Below are 18026 nucleotides of genomic sequence, written 5' to 3' on the forward strand. Positions count from 1 at the left end.
AGAAGGCTGTGGCAGCCACCCCAGGACGTGCTGGTAAGTGCTATCGTCAGTGCAACTCAGGTACAGTACAGCTCGCTGCATGTCCACGCAAACAGCTTCATTTCTCAGTATTAGATCTCCTCTGAGGTTCCCTCTCCTGTCTCTGTAAACCACTGCCTTCACGCTCTGCTAAGTGGGGACGGTGCTCTGCTGGGGAGCAGACAAGGCAGTTTGTGTTTCTTGCCCTTTTCCCTGTGGCTGAACGGTAAGTGGGAGGCTCCAGAGCTCTGAGAGCACCTGCCTTGGTTTACCATGCTCTGGATGAGTGTTGTACGTCAAGCTCTCTGGTTGGCTTCCAGCACATTCTGGTTTACTTGAGGGCAGGTAATGTGCAAGTTTTGTGCTGATTTTGGGGATGGCCTTGTCTCCTTCCTTTTGAGAATTTGGGGGATTTAATTTGAATAAGTTTTCTTTGTTTCTTAGCTCTCTTGGGGATTTCTCAGATCTCTTCCTCAGTACTAACTGGTGATGCTGGAGTCAGCTCTGGTTAGACTCAGATTTGCATCTTACCCTGGCACCACTTTTTCACCGCTGTGGTTTCCTCTGCCTTTGTCAGTGTCCAAAGGACCTATAAAGTAGCCTTGTTGCAGCTTAGACCTGTTAGTGCCTCTGAGTTTAAGCTCTAACAAGGTGATTTCTCAGTCTTTTCCCTCAGGTATTACCGGTGGTGATTTTTAGTCTGTACCTTTTGGGGCCTCGTTGTGCAAAGGATTGCAGCTGAGTAATGTCATGGTCTGTGACTGCTGTTCTGTGCGCAGATTATCTTCAGGATGTCTCAGGTCAATTTCCTACGCGATGTTGTCCACTTGGCACTGCAGGTAGTGCATCCTTTCAAAAAGCTGCTTGGAGAGCAGGCTAGCATGTAAGTGGGTTGCTGTTGGCAGGTGCATGGGTCCTGGAGACAAGGCACACGAGTGAGGTTCATACTCACAGTCCTGGTCTGCCAAGCTGTGTCCGCTCTCCGGACAATTCTCCACAAGGGAGAGCTGGGTGAAGCTGAGTCCTCGTGCTGGCTTCTCACAATCTAGGACTTCACCAGCTTGCTCAGCTGTTAGCTGGTCTCAGGCACAATATTGCATCCTCATTTCCACACCTGGAAAATTGGCTAGGATTAGCCTCTTCAAAATTCCCATCTTTCAGGAACCTGGCTCTCGAGCTATGTCTGACCGCTCACCCAGATGCTGACGTGGACACCTACCTGTTGCAGGCCACGTGGTCCTTCAATTTTCTTGAAGAGAAATGCTGTCAGTGTGACATTTGTGAGGAACGTGGCAGATGTTGCAGGAGAAATCTGCCTCTTGTTTCCGTTGGGATTTCTTGCAATAGATGGTCCTACTTGGGATGCTTGGACAACCCAAAATTCCAGGATCTGAAGTCTCTGCTCCTCTGAGGACCTCTTAGTTTGGGCACTGAACAAAATGTGTTGGTCTTGCTGTGTTGGTCTTGCTTGCAGCGTTTGTGCAGCCTGCCTGGCAGCATGCACTGCAGCTGCGGGGAACGATACGCTCCCGTCTGCATGATTTGTGCTCTTCTTCAGGTGTCTCTAACAGTGGGGTTGTCTCTGGGGTCTTAAACAGCTCTGAGGGATATGTCATGGGGAAGAAGGGAAGAGAGTAGGAGGGAAAATAAAAAAAGTTTAAAACAATTTCTCATAGAGATCCAATAGTTTAATAGGTGGTGCCCTGTATTTTTCTTTTTCAATATGATGCAGTGGAACATTAACTTTCCTTTAAGATCTCTGTATTTTGATATATCAGCGGAACTTAATGGATTAGAAAGCACTGTCATAGCATCCCGTAGCAGGCTTTTAACTCAGATGTGTTTTTTGGCAGCCCTCGGACGCGAGCAGGTCTGGACTAGCCAGCACATAAAAAGGAAATGCTACAGAGCTTGTCGTAAAAGCAGCGCCGCAGAAATGTGAAGCTGTGGTGTGAAGAAATGCTGAGCGCTAACCTGTAACTTTGCTATTGTTCACATTATTCAAAGGCTGGATGTCCCTTTTTGTATTCTGGTGATTACAGAGCAACTCTCAGATTACATAAGAGCCAGAACAACTTTATTACAGCAATTACTGTGTTGCTTTATTCTAAAACTCCTTTACTATCACATTTGGCGGTACAAGCTATGGGTTTATTTTTAAAGCAGATTAGCCACCTGGATAATGCATGAAACTAGCTTTTTTATTTAATAAATAAAAATAGAAGAAGGGAACTAACTAAAGGATTCACTTTTATAAAGCTCATTTCTTCTTCCTTCATCCTCGAGCTCCTCACATTGTGTTGACAGATTACCTGAAGGTGCACGCCGTGGCTGGCGGATCCTTTCTGTAGGTGTAAGGCAGTTCTAGAGCCTTTAGTCTTCACATGCACCCTGCTGGCCCTGTGTGATTGTGTGTAGTCGTATGGGTAATATCTTGGTTGCTTGGCTTGGCTTCCCAGTTCTTATTCATGATGCAAATTGTTTTTTTGCATTTCTAATTAACTGAGGTAGTGGTGTTTGCTGTGAGAGTTTTCTCGATGCTCAGAGTCATATGAGCATTGTTGGAGAGGGTTGTATTGTGGTGCCAGAGAGCCAGGGCACGAATGAAGAGCAACATTTGTCTTTAGGTGTTCAGGTGTTTATTGTCCCTCTGAGAAGAGGCAGTCTGATGCAAAACCTAAAGGGCTAAAATGGTGGATATATTAGGCAAAGGTATAACATATTTTATTTTTCTTAAAAGCAAGTAAAATAATAAGTACAGTTGGCCTTTGTGGACCCAAATAAGATTGATTTCCTACAAAACTTGACTGCCTGGTGCCCTGTAGTTCCCCTTTTGGTAACCCATCAACCTATAGAAAAATGTAGAATAAGCATCGATAGTTTTCACATGAAGCCAGGAGCTTGGGAGCCTGGAATAAAGTTCATTTGTCTGAACAAGTTTTAGGCCTGCTGCCAGCTTTCTAGTTTCTAGGTTGTGTGTTGTTTGTAGTCTGGAGCACAAACAAGCCAAGTAAATGAAACCTTGGAAGTGGAAGGGAAAAGCCTCACTGCTGCATCATGACGATGACGGACTGCAGTAAGCATGTTTAAGGTTGAAATGTCACGTGTTTGCTCTGGCTTGTACAATTGCTGAACCTAGAAGCACAGGTTTCTCAGCGGCTCCAGGGGCGTGAGTGTCAGTACCAGTCTTTCCAAATTATGTTGGGAGAAAAATCAGATTTTGAAAAATGGTGACTACCATTGAATTTGCTGGTAGACTAAATGGAATCACACAAATTCCTCAGGGGCACTGAGGAACTCTGGAGAGCCCGGCCAAGCAGCTTCCTGTGCCACGCTACTGGTACTCGCTGCGGTGGTCCAGCCTGCTGGCTTCCTCATCTCCGAGACAAGCCTCTTCCTGAAATACCTCTCAGTTTGTGTAAGATTTAAAATATTGTGTTAGCCTTTTTTGAGCCTGAAAAAAGGAGAGACCTAAACGTTGAGATATTTTAACTGTTACAATTCTTACTTCTGTCTGGAGGCAGGGGTCTAAAAACTGACGGAAAAGAAGTGCAAGACCCCAAATGTTAGAATTTAGGGGACTTTTCCTGAAAGCGATATCCTTGCAGTCAGCTGGCATTTCTCTGTGGCAGATTTTGGTAAATCTGTCTCCCCTTTACCTAAGAAGCCGCCGCTGAGAAACAGATGATTAAGACTCCTCTGAAACCTTTGGCACACCCCGTATTTAAGGAGCACCTCATCCCATTTTGTGGTTACACCCACCCTTACATACAGGCTCTTGGTGCTTAACTGCGTGTGCTGCCAGGATGGGTTTGTGCACAGCGTGAAATAGGAATGTTGTGTTCCGAGCAGTAGAAACGAGAAGGTTTGTGCTAAGTTCTGCCCTAGTGTGCCCAAAGCTCAGGAACGCAGATTTCCTCGGGAGGTTGCTTGCTTGAGTACCGCAGCTGATTTAAAAGCTGTCTTCCCCCAGTGCTGAGCTTCAGCCACAGCATCAATTGCCGTGTGTGTCAACAGGCTTAGTGGAACATTTTCAGACTCCTCTGTACTTTTCTTTATGCAGTTGCTACAGTAGTGAGTATTTTAACAACTAAAATTCAATATATTTGCTTTAGCTAAAGTAGCCAAATTAATCCTGTTAAACACTGAATGTGTGTGGGAGAGAAGATTTAATTCCTGAGTAGTATTTAATCCTGAGAGGAAGACACTGTTTGAGAGAACGCTGATTTATAGAGAAGTTCAGAACCAGTTGGAAGCTGACCGGGGCTTTCCAGTTTCCGGTTGTGAAAGGGTCTTATACTTACGGAAAGTATGTAACGTGCCTAGTAGAGAAGATACAGAGTTGAAATTGCTAAATAACACATCTACCTGTGTGGTAGAGGCTGGGGAAACCTAAAGGCAGATGTAATTAATACACAGTAGTCTAAACACAGCTTTGAAAAAATCAGGGTGTATGGAGCAACCTACGTGATTGCATTAGGCTTTTGTAAATATTTAAAGTTATAGAAATAGCAAACAGGCAGTAATCAAAGCATCTGGCACACGTGAAAACGACACAAAGCTAGCAAGAGAGCTTAAGAAGAAGTGAAGTTTGTTGGTAACGTCCGAGACGGTTTCTCAGCCAGGTGCTGGGGACTCTGCCATCTCTGTCCCACAGTGTCACCAAGCAGAAGGCCACAGGAGGTGAGCGTCCAGGCACAGTGCAGTGGGGCAGGCGGGGTGAAGGCGGTTACAAGAAGCTGTAGGGGTGATGGAAGAGAGCAAGTTGTGGTGCTTTCCCTGAGGCCCCTTCTGCAATGCCACATCGCCTGGGCAGCGCACGATGAAGAGGTGGCCCCTGGGGTGGTGGGTATGTCAGGGACAAGTACCAGTGGAATAAATGTCAGGGTTTTGGGTTACAAGCAGTTTCTCTTTAGGCACGGTAGATTTGGACTCCCCTGGTGGGATGGCTAATGGAGAGGTGAGTAGCACCATGAGCCAGCTGGAGCTGGATTTTTGAGTGGGGCGACAGCGCTGCTTGCTGCCTTTTCTTCACCACTCAGCACTGGGAAGGGTGAACATGCGACCGAGGGGACGCTCCTCGGCACTCCCTGCTGGTGAGCAGTGAGGTAGGGTGCGTGCTGCACGGCTCAGGGTTTTTGCGGGGAGCAGTTTTGGGTCCTCTGCCGACCAGCCATGGCATGTGCCTGGGGGCTGAGGTATTGCAGAACCGTGTCCTCCCCAAACATCTCCTCAGAGGTGGAGAGGAAGGATGAGGAAACAGGGTTAGGTGGCAGGAAAGTAATTATGTGTATGAGAGGCGGGGAGGGATGGGAATGGGGCATGTCCCTCTGTCAGGTACGGCTCCTCCTCCCTGCCCTACAGCCTGCCAGCTGAGCTGGCACCCAGGGGAAAGTTACAGACATACAAAATCAAGAGCTCTGCGATTTATTCCCAAATAAAGCTAAATTATCATTAGAAGCATCTATAGTCAGTAAGATGTTCAAGTGTTAATAAGAAAGGGTTTTTGTTTGTTTGCTTAAAGCACATAGAATTATTCGGTATCTCGTTCTCAAGCGAAGGCATTTTAGTTCTTGTTAACTTTGCAGAGCCAGCACAGCAATGCAAGACTACAAGCTGATCACTGTTAGTTTTATGCATCACCAATGCAGTTTTTTTTATTCAGACTGGTGTGGTTACAGCTGTGAAGTCGCATTAGTGTCTGACTGAGGTGGTACGGATCTCTGTGGTGCGAGTGCAGCCGAACTGTGGCCGGGCAGGCACAACCAAGACGCAGTCGGGCTTCCCCAGCTTTGATTAGTGGCGGTGATCCCAATGAGAGGGCAGAGCCTGGGGGAAGATCAGTGTTAGATCTGGGGCGGCGATGTGAGTGACAGCTTTTCGCCTATCAAAGCTAAGCAGTGAGCATAAATATGGAAATCCAGTGTGCCACTTTTATTTAGTAGTAGTATTACGGTACCACTGCCCTTTAATTTTCTACAGCAGAAGTAAAACATTATTTTTTAACTTCTCTACAAATATCCGCATATGAATATGAGCTCCAGAATCAAGGTTCAGTTGCCGATGTTCGTGTGTCCAGTTCGGATTTGGGGTTTGTATGAACTGTTTTCTGAAGTGTGTCTACTCTCCTGCATAATATCTTCTCTACAAATGGTTTGCACAAGAACATGTATATCAAAGGGTCCATGCAGATGTTTGTGGCAGCCAGCCAAAGAGTGCTTTCTTTAGCGACAAAGAGCTGGTTCTGCAGACGGCATTCCATTCGGGTTGTCGTTTGACTCAGGGTATAGGGAACCCTGCTGAAATGAAAGGGGGCAAAGCATAAAAAGAACACAGTAAAAATGATGAATACTTTCCCCTTGACCTTTTTTTCCCTTTTGTTTTCTTTCTTCTGTGTTTTCATGTAAGACTCATATACCTTTTTGGCAATAATTACGTAAAATAGAAACATAAGAATGAGAACAGTCCAGAAGACGAACTGACAGATGTAATTGACGGCTTCATGCCATTTGAGTCCAAAGTAGCTCTTCAGCGAGGCACACTTCTTTACGGACTGCGGTGTCGCTTTCTTGTTTGATAAGATCATGTTTGGTAGAGAGAGAACAAGGAAGAAGAGCCAGACCAGACCTGCGAGGATCTTTGCTGAGGTCACATGCTGCACCCAGAACTTCCCAAAGGGTCTCACGATCTTGAGAAACCTGTCAAAAGCAATGAGACCAAGGAGCACTATGCTAATATACATGGTGTCATAAAATACTACGGCTGAAAAGCGACAGACAAAGGCTTTGAGTTGCCATGGTCCCAGGCCAGAGTCAGTCAGGATTTTCAGAGGAAGCATCAGTGTCATTATAAAATCAGATACTAAGGTGTTTTTCAGGTAGACAATGAAAGTTGATGTGCTTGGAATATAGAAGAAAGCCCAAAGAGCCAGGCTGTTCAGTACAAGTCCCAGGAGGAAGACGAGTGTATAGAGTACTGGGAAGACCACGTGGGTAACTCTGGTGTCTCGGTGGCATGGGGTGGAGAAGGGTGCTCCGCTGGAGTTACTGGTGGTACTCTCGTTCGCAAAGTCTTCCATTTTCCAGAATAGACTTGAGTGAAAAGGAGAGAGAAAACATACAGCATAACAGTTTGTATTCAAGATGACATGTTCCTGGCAGTGATTAGCAGGTTTATACAATTTACACAAAAACTCTGGAACATGCATTAAACAGACTGGCTGATATTAAATCTAAACCTTGTCAAAGTTTAAGTGGTTTACAGACTAATGTCTAATGAAAAGTTGAAATGGTATATAATCATTATAGAGGCCTAAGATAACATAATAGCAAGGTATAACAGCACAATGCCTAGAGAACCATTTGTCTTTATGTAGGCACGTATTTTAACATTGAATACAAATTTTATAGTTGTGGCTGATAACCGAGGTGCCTCTGGGAAGGTGAATTCTGGTGTTTCGTACCAAGCACGTACCGTTTTTCCTTTCTCAGCGCATATTTAAATAATGTTTTTGAGAATAAGATGCACACCGCTGGTTATCAGCCTCTTATATCTGAAAGCCAGATGCCCAAGTGCCCCGTCATACCAGATGAGCGCTCCAATAGTGCAAGTACCTGAGCAAACTTGGCAGCAGCTGTTTTGAAGAGGGGTCTTTGGCTATCTCCACTTCATCTGCTGTTCCTCTGCTGACAGAAGCCTCAAGCAAAGTATTAAGAATGGGGAAATGTGTAGAATGAAGAAACTTTTTCTGCTGGTGGTGATGTGTTGTTTCCTTCCTCATTTCCACTTATCATCCGAGTTAGTTAATCACGTTTGCTGTTGCCTCTTTCTCTTCCTTTCAGTCTCTGTCAAAAAGTATACTACCTTCTTCTCTACTGACAAAGAAAAAAACGGCCATATCTGTGAAGGTGGGTACGTTGTCTGGATTTTTGTTTATGTGGATCAACTACACTGTGCCATTACTATTTGGGTCCTTTAGAGATGTGAGAAGAATGAACAAAGAACGTTTCCTGACGGTTTCCCAGGATAATCTTCAAATGTAGCTTGTGCGTGTGAATGTCCATGATCTGGACAGTACTATTTGGCATTAAATCCATCATCAGAAAGTCTGCTCAAAGCTACCCTTACAATGGGATGTGAGAAGCACCGTGGGGTTACTTGGCTACAAAATCATGTACACTGACATTTTCAGAAATGGTACCCTCCCTCTGTAGCTTGAGAAATTGGCTAGATAGACCACTGAAGGCAAGAAAAAATGCATTCCATCTTTGTATTTTATGGTTTACACTGAAATGAGCAGTTAAGGTTTGAAATCTGTTGGGCAATAATTAATATTTGAATTCCTGGTGAAGATTCAGAGAAGAGAAGAAGGAAAAAAAAAAAGCAGTCTTAAAATGTGAGGTGTATTTTCTTTGTGGGATTGTTAATCCCACACAGGAACCCAAGCTTTTCTTCTGATCTTCAGAATGGCATTTCTGGTTCATTTTGATGCCAGTGTGGCCAGGTGAGATGGCATGCCGAATATAGAGACTTTCCCTTTCTGGCAAAAGCTGCCTCTGCTTCATGGTGTGCTTTGTATTTGTTATGTGTTTATTATGTATTTATTATGCATTATGTTGGAATCTAATGCATTTCTCTGTAAACAGAATGTTTTGAGTAATGTGATTTATCTTCTGGTTTTGTCAGCTGTTTCTGGCTTCCTGCTTGGTGTGGGAACGGGCTCATGTTGAAGCCGTCCTTCTGTGGGCAGATGCGGATTGCTTTTTGAGGTTCTCAGTCTGTGGCTGTACTGATAATGTCCGTGTATTGGCATATACATTTTGTTTAACGTACATGCACATGCTGATGTTGATGTTAAAAGTCTGGCAGAGAGCGCAGTGCCTTGAGGATGACCAAGTGACAGTCACCCTCGCCAACATCATCAGCTTGACGTGTCCCTGGCTGCCTGACCTGACTTCTGGGCATGCCTCGAAGACTGTATAAAGCTGAGATGGACTGTTGCAACATCCTATTACCAACTTCCAAGTCAGCTTCTTCCATGTTTTCTTCTCTTACACCCTGACAATGCTCCCAACTTCAGAGGCAGGTACTAAGTGCCTGCGTGCGGCATCAGCGACATCTGTGTGGTATGCAGAGAGCTGCAGTATCTGTTGTTTGAACACACCATCTGATCAGGAGAAGCAGCTGGCAGATAATTAAATAATAAATCTGTGTGTATGTGCAAAGAATGTGGAGGATGGATGTTGGGTGGAAAAGGAGCATCCCACAAGTCCCTTTCAGGCATCAGCTGGGAGCTGGTCAGTCTCCTGGGCCCAGGTGGTTGCCAAAAATGCACTCAGAAGTGACTGGCAATGCTGCTGGTTTCAGGGAAATAATGGTGCCCTATTTTCTGCAGCGTAACCCAACACTGATTGTAATCGGTGCTGGATTGTACACCAGGGTAAGCTGTACATGAAAAGTTTGTGAAATCCTCGATTTAGGCAGGCAGGTTATAAGAGATGCATCAGCTCCAGGGCTGAGTGCTGAAGTAAGTGAACTGTGTTCTGATGTTTTAGGAAGTTGGATATCAATCTCGAAAGCTCCCTGTGCCCTGCCAGGGACCAGATGACTGCTGGAGAGGTGTAGGCAGGACATCGGCTTGGGGCAGGTCTGAGCTCTTGTTTGCTGACGGAACGTTTTTTCTGACTGGGAGCTGTTTTGCAGCTATGCTAAATGAAACATAGTTTATTACATTAGCCTTGCGTATTTTTCATGTGTAATTATAATGATAATTGTTCCTGAGAATACCTTCCTCCTTTTTCCCACTTTTCCAAATGAAAAGGTGTAAGTGGTTACAATTCTTGTATAGTGCAAACAGGCTGCCCTTAATAATTAGTAAAGATTTTACAATTAGTTTTTCGTTCACTAAGATCTAAGTATTCTGTAGATTGAATCTTTGTGCATTTTCCAATATAGTATTTTGTTCTCTGTAAAAGTGTACATTTTTTATTTTTCATATAATAAGGTGAAGCATTTGAAGACTGAACACACATCAAGGTAAGCCTGGTTATGAAATAATTTCCTCTAACATAAACCAATTATTGGTCAATGGATTAAGAACTGCAAGCATGTAATGAGGTAAACAAAATGTTACTCTGTTACCAAAAATCTGCACAGATAAATAGTTTACCTACGTATGTCCTATATTTCTGTTTATCTTTTGGTTGCATGCAAGGTAACAACTTTGTGTATTTAAAAACTATGTTTATTGTGGATTTTGTTTGCATCTGTTGGCTCTTGTGTTGTCATGGACTTTACTCTGGCCCAAATTAAGCTATTTAAGCTTATTATTAAGCTCTGCAGGTCATCTTCTGTTCTGTAGCATTTCGTGACTGGTTTATTTTTTTCTTGCAGCTCCAACTATAAATTCTAACTTTTTCCTAGAAATTCTGACAAGCATGGGGTCTATGATCAGATGGTGCTCTTGTTTTATTCAAGCTTTCTAATTTTGCCATTTCTGCAACCAGTGATGTCGGTTCCAGTGTGTTTGTGTGTCATCGGTAGGGCGATTTGTATAGGTGATGGCAAAATTCTAGGTAACTTTCAGCAGGATTTTACTGCTTTCTCCTTGCCTTCCAAATAAACGTACGTGGCCAAGTAGGGACATGGTTAGTTCTTCGTGCTAGAGTGGTGTCTCGTCTGTGTCGTCTCCTTCATTCTGCACTGCCATCTGTGCTCGGAGTTCTGGCGATTCTGTGTGCTTGCATAGCGTGTCTAGCAAGGATTTTCTAAATGATTTGCAAAGGAAAAAGTAAATGAATGGATCTAGGCAAGCATTTAGTGATGTCAGCCACAGCGTGCTCTCTTTTAAGTAAAACAAGGTGTTCTGAGCAGAGCATTCAAAAACGTCTCTTGTTTGGCTCAAAGTGTAGGGAATTCTAGTGAAGTGGAATGGCACAAAACAAATAAAAAACACTGCAATTATGATAAAAACCTTTAGATTTACATTTTTTTTAGATGCTTTTCCTGTGCATCTCGTCCTTTTGTAGGATTTGTACAGTTCCTTACTTATAAGTATGTAGCATACAACTATGACTGCTAAATTAACCCAGAAGATAAGTTGGCAAATATAGTTCACGATTTCATGCCAGACTAAGCCAAACTCAGATTTCAAGAGAGCACACTTTTTTACATTCTTAGGTGTTTTTTCCTTGTTTGTTAGAATCATGTTGGGTAATGAAAGAGTAAACATCGATATCCAGATTGCTGTGGACAGGATCTTGGCACCGAAAAGGCTTTTTGTGGTTGATGTTCTGAATGGTGAAGTGGCTTTCTGATAGCGATCGATAGTTATTAGCCCAAGAAACATAATGCTAATGTACATGGTGAAGTAAAATATGACCTGGGTGACCTGGCACACAAATCCTCTCAGCACCCACGGTACCAACTTTGCGTCACTAAGGATTTTAAATGGAAAAGTCAAGATCATGAGGATGTCAGAAATGACAGTGTTCTTGAGGAAGATGATGAAATTGGATTTACTGGATATTTTAAAGAAGATCCACGTTGCCAGGCCATTCATAGTGAGACCCACCAGGAAGAGAAGTGTGTAAAGCAAAGGAAAGATGACCTGACTGATTTTGTTATCGCTGCTGCAGTTGCTGCCGTTGCCAGAGTAGCTGAAGTTTGTGGCTTTCATTTGCATTTTGTCTTTTCCACCCTCCTTGTGAAAACAAACAAAAGAAAAAATAAACAAAGTGGGGCTTATATCTATTGCGAGACTTCAGCCTTTTTAGTTTATTTTTAATTTTTGTATTGGGGACATTTCCAGTGGGACTTTGACTGCTGCCAGGTGGGTTTTCATCTAACCAAGGATGCTGGGTTTGTGCCGGGGGAGAGCTGGCACTGGGCACAGCTGTCCCTGTGAGGCGGCCTGGCCTGGTCTGCTCTTCTGTGACCCAGGAGCCACGGTGACCTGCCATCCTGCTCTGCCAGCGTTCCTGCCCGGCCAGAGGGCTGCAGGCAGGGGCTGGGCGGGTGGGACCCCCGGGCGGGACCCCCCCAGGCCGAGCTCCACCTGGCTGGGCCGGGCGGCGAGGGCCGTGAGCGGGGAGGGCGGCCTGCAGCAGCTCAGTGCAGCAGCAGTGAGGCCGTCGTGTGGGCCGGCAGGGCTGCCATTTCACTGTCTGGTATGCGTCTGTACAAACTACCTCCTTTTCTTACAAGGAAGAAGGAGAAACATCCTTTTCCACATCCTCTTCTTAGTGTGGAAAAGAGATGGCAGTTAAACTCCTTTTGACTGCAGATTTAACAGTGCCAGGCTGAAGTAAAGAGTAATCAAATGTCCCTTTTTTATTTTCTTTCTGCTTGGCTGGCTGTCTTTGTTTCCCAGAGGCACTACTCCAGCCTGGCTGTTGGTTACCCTTGAGGCTGCTCTCTCCCTTTCCCCCCATGCCCCTTGCCAGGCAGTGGGAACGGCCACTTGCAGGCTGCCGCCTGTTGCCCTCAGACCTGCTTCCAACACGGGGCTGGGTCCAGGGGGTGTACGTGGCCCCCCTGAGTCCCTGAGTGCTGCTTCCAGGGGGAGAGAGGTGAGACACGAGTGGCTGCTCTTTGGGTGTGCATGCCAGCGATTAGATAGCGAGCGGCACCTTACTTCAGTGGTTCCACAACTGCCAGCACGGTCTGTAAAAGGTGTTTATATTATAAGTATTAATGTATAACTTCACTACTAGTTTATCCTGTCATTTTTCTAAATCAGATGCTTTATCAAATGTCATGTTGCAGATAGATCTCAAACTTCGCTGGCTTGAACCACAGTGCCAAAGCAGTGTGGGAGCGCTGGTGTCTCACGGGCCTCCGGCAGCGCTGCTGGCGCCCAGCCGCTGGCGCCGTCCCGCAGAGCGCATCGCCCGGCCTGTTACCGCAAGCACCCGCCCGTGTGCACCCACGTAACTCGTAGCAGGGACTCAGTGGAAAACTTGCTCCTAATCTGAAAGCCTCGGTCTGATCGGGTTTGATCCAAACTGGTTGCAAGAAGAAGCCAGGCAGGGGTGTTGAATCGGTCAGTTTGGTATTACAAAAGGAGCGGCTTTCGGGTGTGTACTGATGCGATTGTAAAAATTGCTATCTTTCAGAGCAATCTCTGTCTTTGTAAAATAAGGCGCCTGGAGGAGCTGAAGCTTTGTCAGCCAGTGCCTGAGCATCCCCCACATTTTTCTCACAGATCTGCAAAGTTTTATTTCTGTCTGTAAGACTTAGAGAGGAATTTCTAAATCTGCTTTGCTGTGAAGCACATGGCAGATTTCGCTGCTGTCATTCTAACAAAATAAGTATTCACTAGGTATACAATATCAGGAAAAAAAAACACAACAAACAAACTAGAAAGCAGAGGAGGTTACCGTAGTGTGCTGTTGAGAAGTGATGAAATCTCGTGTATTTCCTGTGATGGGAAGCTTGCGTTGCTGGCAGAGGGTCGCCTGCGGTTCCTCTCGCTCCGCACTGTGGCAGCGGGCAGGAGTGTTCATGTGCAAGTCCCTGGGAGCCCGGAGCAGCTGGAGGAACAGCTTCACATCCCAGTTCTGCCACTTAGACCTTCCTCTGGCTTGAACTGGTTTCTCAGCCAGAGAGACAGCTGCAAGTTCCAGGTGATGCTGTCAGTGCTTCTCCTTTTGTTTCCTCTAGAACAGAGAGTGAAATAGAATTTTATAGATAATTTGAGGTTTACTTCCTGCTTTTGACAGAGACACTATTTTTAAAAGAGGTCATGTATTTTGTAAGACTGCAACTTTCTGAGCGTACAGTGCACTTCCGCCTACTATCTTTTTGCCTTGTGATTTGTGTGGTGTGTGCTGTTTAGTATGACTTTTGTACACAGCCTTATCTCTTTGAAAACTTTAAGTAGTCTCATTCTGTAAAGAGAAACAGTCATTGGAGAAGGTAACTGCACGAAATATTTACACCTTATATGACTTGCAAATCAGTTCTCCAAGTTTTTAAGTTATTGTGCATCAACATTATAGAATATATTTTAGTAGAAGACTAAATATAACCATTTAGAATTTAAGTAAACTTAAATATGTCTGTTTCTTTTGTATGTACAGAACACAGTTTTGTTGGGCTGCATCTTCTTTTTAATGGATTTGTACATAGCAAGAGAAGTGATACAGTTTCTAGACATTTTGTCTTTTATTTACTGACTTGCTACTGAATATCAATCCATGGGGCAGCTAAGGGTGATTATCCTTACGCATCTTCTGACTCTGTCTTCATAGATACTTATAGAATTCATAATACCAAGTTACATTTTTTCCCTCTGTATTTTAACCCTTGTCAGTGACTTCCTCCATATGAATAATCACGAGGTGCTTTTTGTGATGAAGAGTTTGTTATTGTTTATTGCAGTCTGGGCTATTGGGTTTCTGCAACTGATAACAGAAACAGATAAAGAAAAGAGGCTTCACTCCTTCTGGTCTTTTCAGGATGAATCTTCAAGTCATGAGTGTAACCAGCGCATGATTCTTCTTTACGGTGTCGGTAAGGAGCGTGACGAAGCGAGACATCAATTGAAGAAGATTACCAAAGACATCCTGAAAATTCTGAATAAGAAGAGTACTACTGAAACGGGTGGTAAATGCTTTAACAGTGCTGTATGGTAGTCTGTAGAGAAGGTCATGGGAGCTGAGGTGCTCAGCAAGTTGGAAGCCGCGCATGTTGATCATGTAACTTGGCTTTCATCCCCTTCCCCATCACTGGGCGAGGTACCGCGTTCCCACAGCACGGGGTGCACCTGCTGTGCCGCGGCACCGGGACAGGAGAAGGCCGCTGTGGTTAGAAGTCCCTATGCTGTGGTTAGAAATCCCTATTTGACATTATAGCAATTTGGCTGTCAACATTGCCGTTAGGTTAAAGCCTCAAATACGAGATACTGGCCAGCCCTTACATACATATTCCTTACCTTCCTAGTAAAACAATGTGACTATTTTTCAGTTATTATTGAATGGCGCCTTCTTGCACTGGAATAACCTTAAAGTAGCTTTTACATTGTTACCTGCTATGCTCTGTATTTTCCCCAAGTATAACGGAAAACTGAGAGAAAAAAGGTTTTATGTAGTCATGAGTGAAGCTTTAAATTTTTTTAATTGTGTTATAAAGCAGTAATATTGCAGAGCTACTAGGGCTCCATTAAATATAAAATGACCAAAATAATATTTTTATCTGTTAAGTTGGGGATGAAGGGCAAAAAGCCAGGAAGAACAAACAAGAAGCATTTCCAACCCTTGAGACGGTATTCACAAAACTACAGCAACTGTCGTATTTTGATCAACATCAGGTGACATCTCAGGTACTTCCCATGTATGAAGTTATAGCCTTTTATATTCTGCCATAGAGAGATCAAATAGGAAGCGAATCTAGGTTTTTAGAAATGTTTTGTATGTACCAAGAATTTTGAGAGCACTGCTTCTTTGAAGGCAAGAGAAAAAAATGCTGCACTGGTATTTTAAAATATCTGCTTCAGTAGGTATTTGTTGTTTTGTTTTGGTTTGTTAGGACTTTTTTATTAATTTTAAGAAGCTTTGAGGGCTGTTACAGGTGTCATGATTTTTTAACTGAAAAATTTGAATTCACTTTTACCTTTCAGTTAACATCGTTGTTTAGGGATCACTGGTAAATTAGATACCTATCAGTCAATCTCTCGTGTATGTAAAAGGTATGTTACTGCATCTGCGTGCATGAAGGATGGTGAGATATTTTCTGTGTGTTTGTGCAACAAACTGTCTGAGAAACAGATGGATAGTACAGTTTGTTCTTTTCTTGGTATTTAAATTTATAGTTAACATTTGCCGTTAAAAAACTGTATTAGTGGCTGACATGAGAACATAACTTATTTTAAATGACAAGCCTGTTTTCCTGGTTTATATCAGGACTTGTGTGCAAATGTATCTGCATAGGTTTTCATTACTTCTAGTTACTGTTTTAAAGTATTTTTCAATAAACTCAGGCTAGCCTAAGAAACAAAGTAAAAGAAGTTCATGTTTGATACTTAATTTATAACACATCACTAGATCTGGTGTTTTGAATGAATTCATTACGTTTTGTTTGCAGGACATCGTTTGAGTAATTATTTCAATAAAAAAGCACAATACAGTAGGATGAAAATAGATTTTGTTTCTCCTTTAAACAAAAATTGAATTTTGAAAAGATCCCACAGAGTAAAATTAATTATTGTAGATATTAATAGCAATTTGACATTTAGCTGTAAAGCAGTAGACCAGCATTTTTCTGCGTTGTCTATGTAGCAAATAAAAGTGTTACAACTGACTTGCATGATGGTAAAGATATACTTTATACTTAGGCATGATTTGTTAGTGCTTTTATCTGCAAAATGCTGTAATTTGCTATTACCAATTAACAAATTTAGGATTTTTGGAACAGTAGTATATCTGAGAAGTCCTCAGTTACCATACAACTTTTCAACATTTATTTTCACAGATCTCCAGTAATGTTCTCGAACAAATAACTAGTTTTGCCTCAGGAACATCATACCATCTTCCCTTGGCTCACCATATACAACTTATCTTTGATCTCATGGAACCAGCACTGAACATCAACGGACTGATAGACTTTGCAATACAGGTAAGAAGAGTTAATTTTATTAATAGGTACATCAGGACAAAGCTGTGATACATTTTTAAGTAAAACCAGAAAAAAAAAAACACAAACCAATTATGTTCTCCTGATCTGCTGTCATAGGACTTTCTCTGTTTCGGTTTCCTAACCTCTGAAAAAACTACCCAGATACTTCCCCTTCTGTCCTACTCTCTGACCATTACGGGCAGTGGACAGATCTACTTTATTTTAAAAATATATATATATAATTAATAAAAAACTGGATTATTTTAGCACAAAGTATTTTAGTATGGGCTTCACTGTTTCAGGTGCAAGCATCTTATTACACAGTAAAGCATGTAGGTGCCAGAAATGTTGTGTTCTTCTGAAAAATAGTTCTGAGGGACGTGTTCTGTACTTTAACAGTTGATTTTGCTGCCTCTTTCCCTTGTTCTTTAGCGAAAAAGATTTTGTTTTGGCTTGCCATATAGTATTTCCTTATTTTTTTTTTTAACACCTATTTTACATGTTTAAGTTGGAAGTTATTTTCAGCTGGTTGTTTTTGTGTATGTGTTTTTAGCTGCTGAACGAGCTGAGTGTTGTGGAGGCAGAGCTGCTGCTGAAGTCATCCAGCCTGGCAGGAAGCTACACAACAGGACTGTGTGTTTGCATTGTTGCTGTCCTGCGGCGTTATCACGCCTGTCTCATTCTCAACTCAGAGCAAACTGCACAAGTATTTGAAGGGTATGTGGCAGCTACACTTTTCCAAAAAAGTATTTCTGCTGTTCTCTTTTAAACAAAAAATGTGTGTAGGTTCAGGTAGTGAGACCAAGCAGTGCATGGCACTGGAAGCGGCTGCAGCAGCGCTGGAAGGCTGCAAGCAAGCTCAGGTCTGTGCTTGCTCTAGTGTCGAGCAGATGGCTCAACTCTGCAGCCTGCTCCTGCTGGTAGGACCTGCACCCTTGGTAGCCTAGGAACAGGTCGGAGTTGTGTATCTCAGTTTGCTACCCATTCACCCGATCCTTCCCTGGGCTCCCCTGTCTGGAGGGAGTTCTGTCCTCTCTGGAGCCCATGTAAACTCACAGGTGACACCAAACTTCAAACGACCCCATCAGTTTGTAGATGCAACATTTGTAATCGTGTTACCTAGCTAATGGGGTTTATACAATATGTAACAGTATGAGATGCATTTCTAAGGTGTGTTGGGATGAACTCAGAATGGTTTCTATCTTTGCAGGTTGTGTGGGGTGGTCAAGCATGTTGTTAATCCCTCAGAATGTTCCTCCCCAGAAAGGTGTATTTTAGCTTACCTCTATGACCTGTATGTATCCTGTAGTCACCTGAGAAGCAAGTTTGGAGACCTCTTCAGGTGGGTGGAAACGCGATTTTTCTTATTACTGCCTAACCTGTAGGCTGATGCA

General features: G+C 43.3%; 3 protein-coding genes across 9 annotated transcripts in view; 1 reads left to right on the forward strand and 2 right to left on the reverse strand.

The window, feature by feature from the left end:
- MED12L (mediator complex subunit 12L) overlaps nt 1-18026 on the forward strand; it is a 140741-nt gene that overhangs the window by 81834 nt on the left and 40881 nt on the right. For 4 of the 5 annotated variants that reach the window (XM_080604672.1, XM_080604673.1, XM_080604674.1 and 1 more), the window contains 5 exons: nt 14478-14625; nt 15222-15340; nt 16489-16632; nt 17186-17349; nt 17843-17974. In XM_080604672.1, coding sequence (XP_080460798.1) covers nt 14478-14625; nt 15222-15340; nt 16489-16632; nt 17186-17349; nt 17843-17974 — 707 coding nt within the window. Of the gene's footprint in view, nt 1-7859; nt 7926-14477; nt 14626-15221; nt 15341-16488; nt 16633-17185; nt 17350-17842; nt 17975-18026 lie in introns of all 5 variants that reach the window. The other variant, XM_080604671.1, reaches the window with a different exon arrangement.
- Nucleotides 5938-8002, reverse strand: P2RY13 (purinergic receptor P2Y13). Of its 2 annotated transcripts, none has more exons than XM_080604703.1 (2): nt 7632-8002; nt 5938-7109 (listed from the first exon to the last, which is right to left on the reverse strand). In XM_080604703.1, exons 1-2 carry the CDS (start codon nt 7796-7798, stop codon nt 6065-6067), a joined length of 1212 nt encoding a protein of 403 aa, XP_080460829.1. In that variant the 5' UTR covers nt 7799-8002; the 3' UTR covers nt 5938-6064. The 2 variants fall into 2 exon arrangements, with proteins under 2 accessions (XP_080460829.1, XP_080460830.1); XM_080604704.1 differs by having other exon boundaries at nt 7604-7771.
- P2RY12 (purinergic receptor P2Y12) lies at nt 8070-13536 on the reverse strand. Of its 2 annotated transcripts, none has more exons than XM_080604706.1 (2): nt 13398-13536; nt 8070-12681 (listed from the first exon to the last, which is right to left on the reverse strand). In XM_080604706.1, the coding sequence occupies exon 2, from the start codon at nt 11699-11701 to the stop codon at nt 10679-10681; it is 1023 nt and encodes a 340-aa protein (XP_080460832.1). In that variant the 5' UTR covers nt 11702-12681; nt 13398-13536; the 3' UTR covers nt 8070-10678. The 2 variants fall into 2 exon arrangements, with proteins under 2 accessions (XP_080460832.1, XP_080460831.1); XM_080604705.1 differs by having other exon boundaries at nt 8070-11719; nt 13398-13530.

Source organism: Anser brachyrhynchus, assembly GCF_964034855.1.
Source record: "Anser brachyrhynchus genome assembly, chromosome: 9".
Taxonomy (NCBI): Eukaryota; Metazoa; Chordata; class Aves; order Anseriformes; family Anatidae; genus Anser; species Anser brachyrhynchus.

Bases quoted from the DNA above. Each gene is read 5' to 3' on its own strand.
- P2RY12 (XM_080604705.1), bottom strand. From the start codon at position 13,523: ATGAACACTCCTGCCCGCTGCCACAGTGCGGAGCGAGAGGAACCGCAG. The intron at 11,720-13,397 runs GTAACCTCCTCT...TGTTTTCACAAG, and splicing joins CTTCTCAACAGCACACTACG to GAGGGTGGAAAAGACAAAAT.
- P2RY13 (XM_080604703.1), bottom strand. From the start codon at position 7,798: ATGAGGAAGGAAACAACACATCACCACCAGCAGAAAAAGTTTCTTCAT. The intron at 7,110-7,631 runs GTACTTGCACTA...TTTTCACTCAAG, and splicing joins CTGCTGCCAAGTTTGCTCAG to TCTATTCTGGAAAATGGAAG.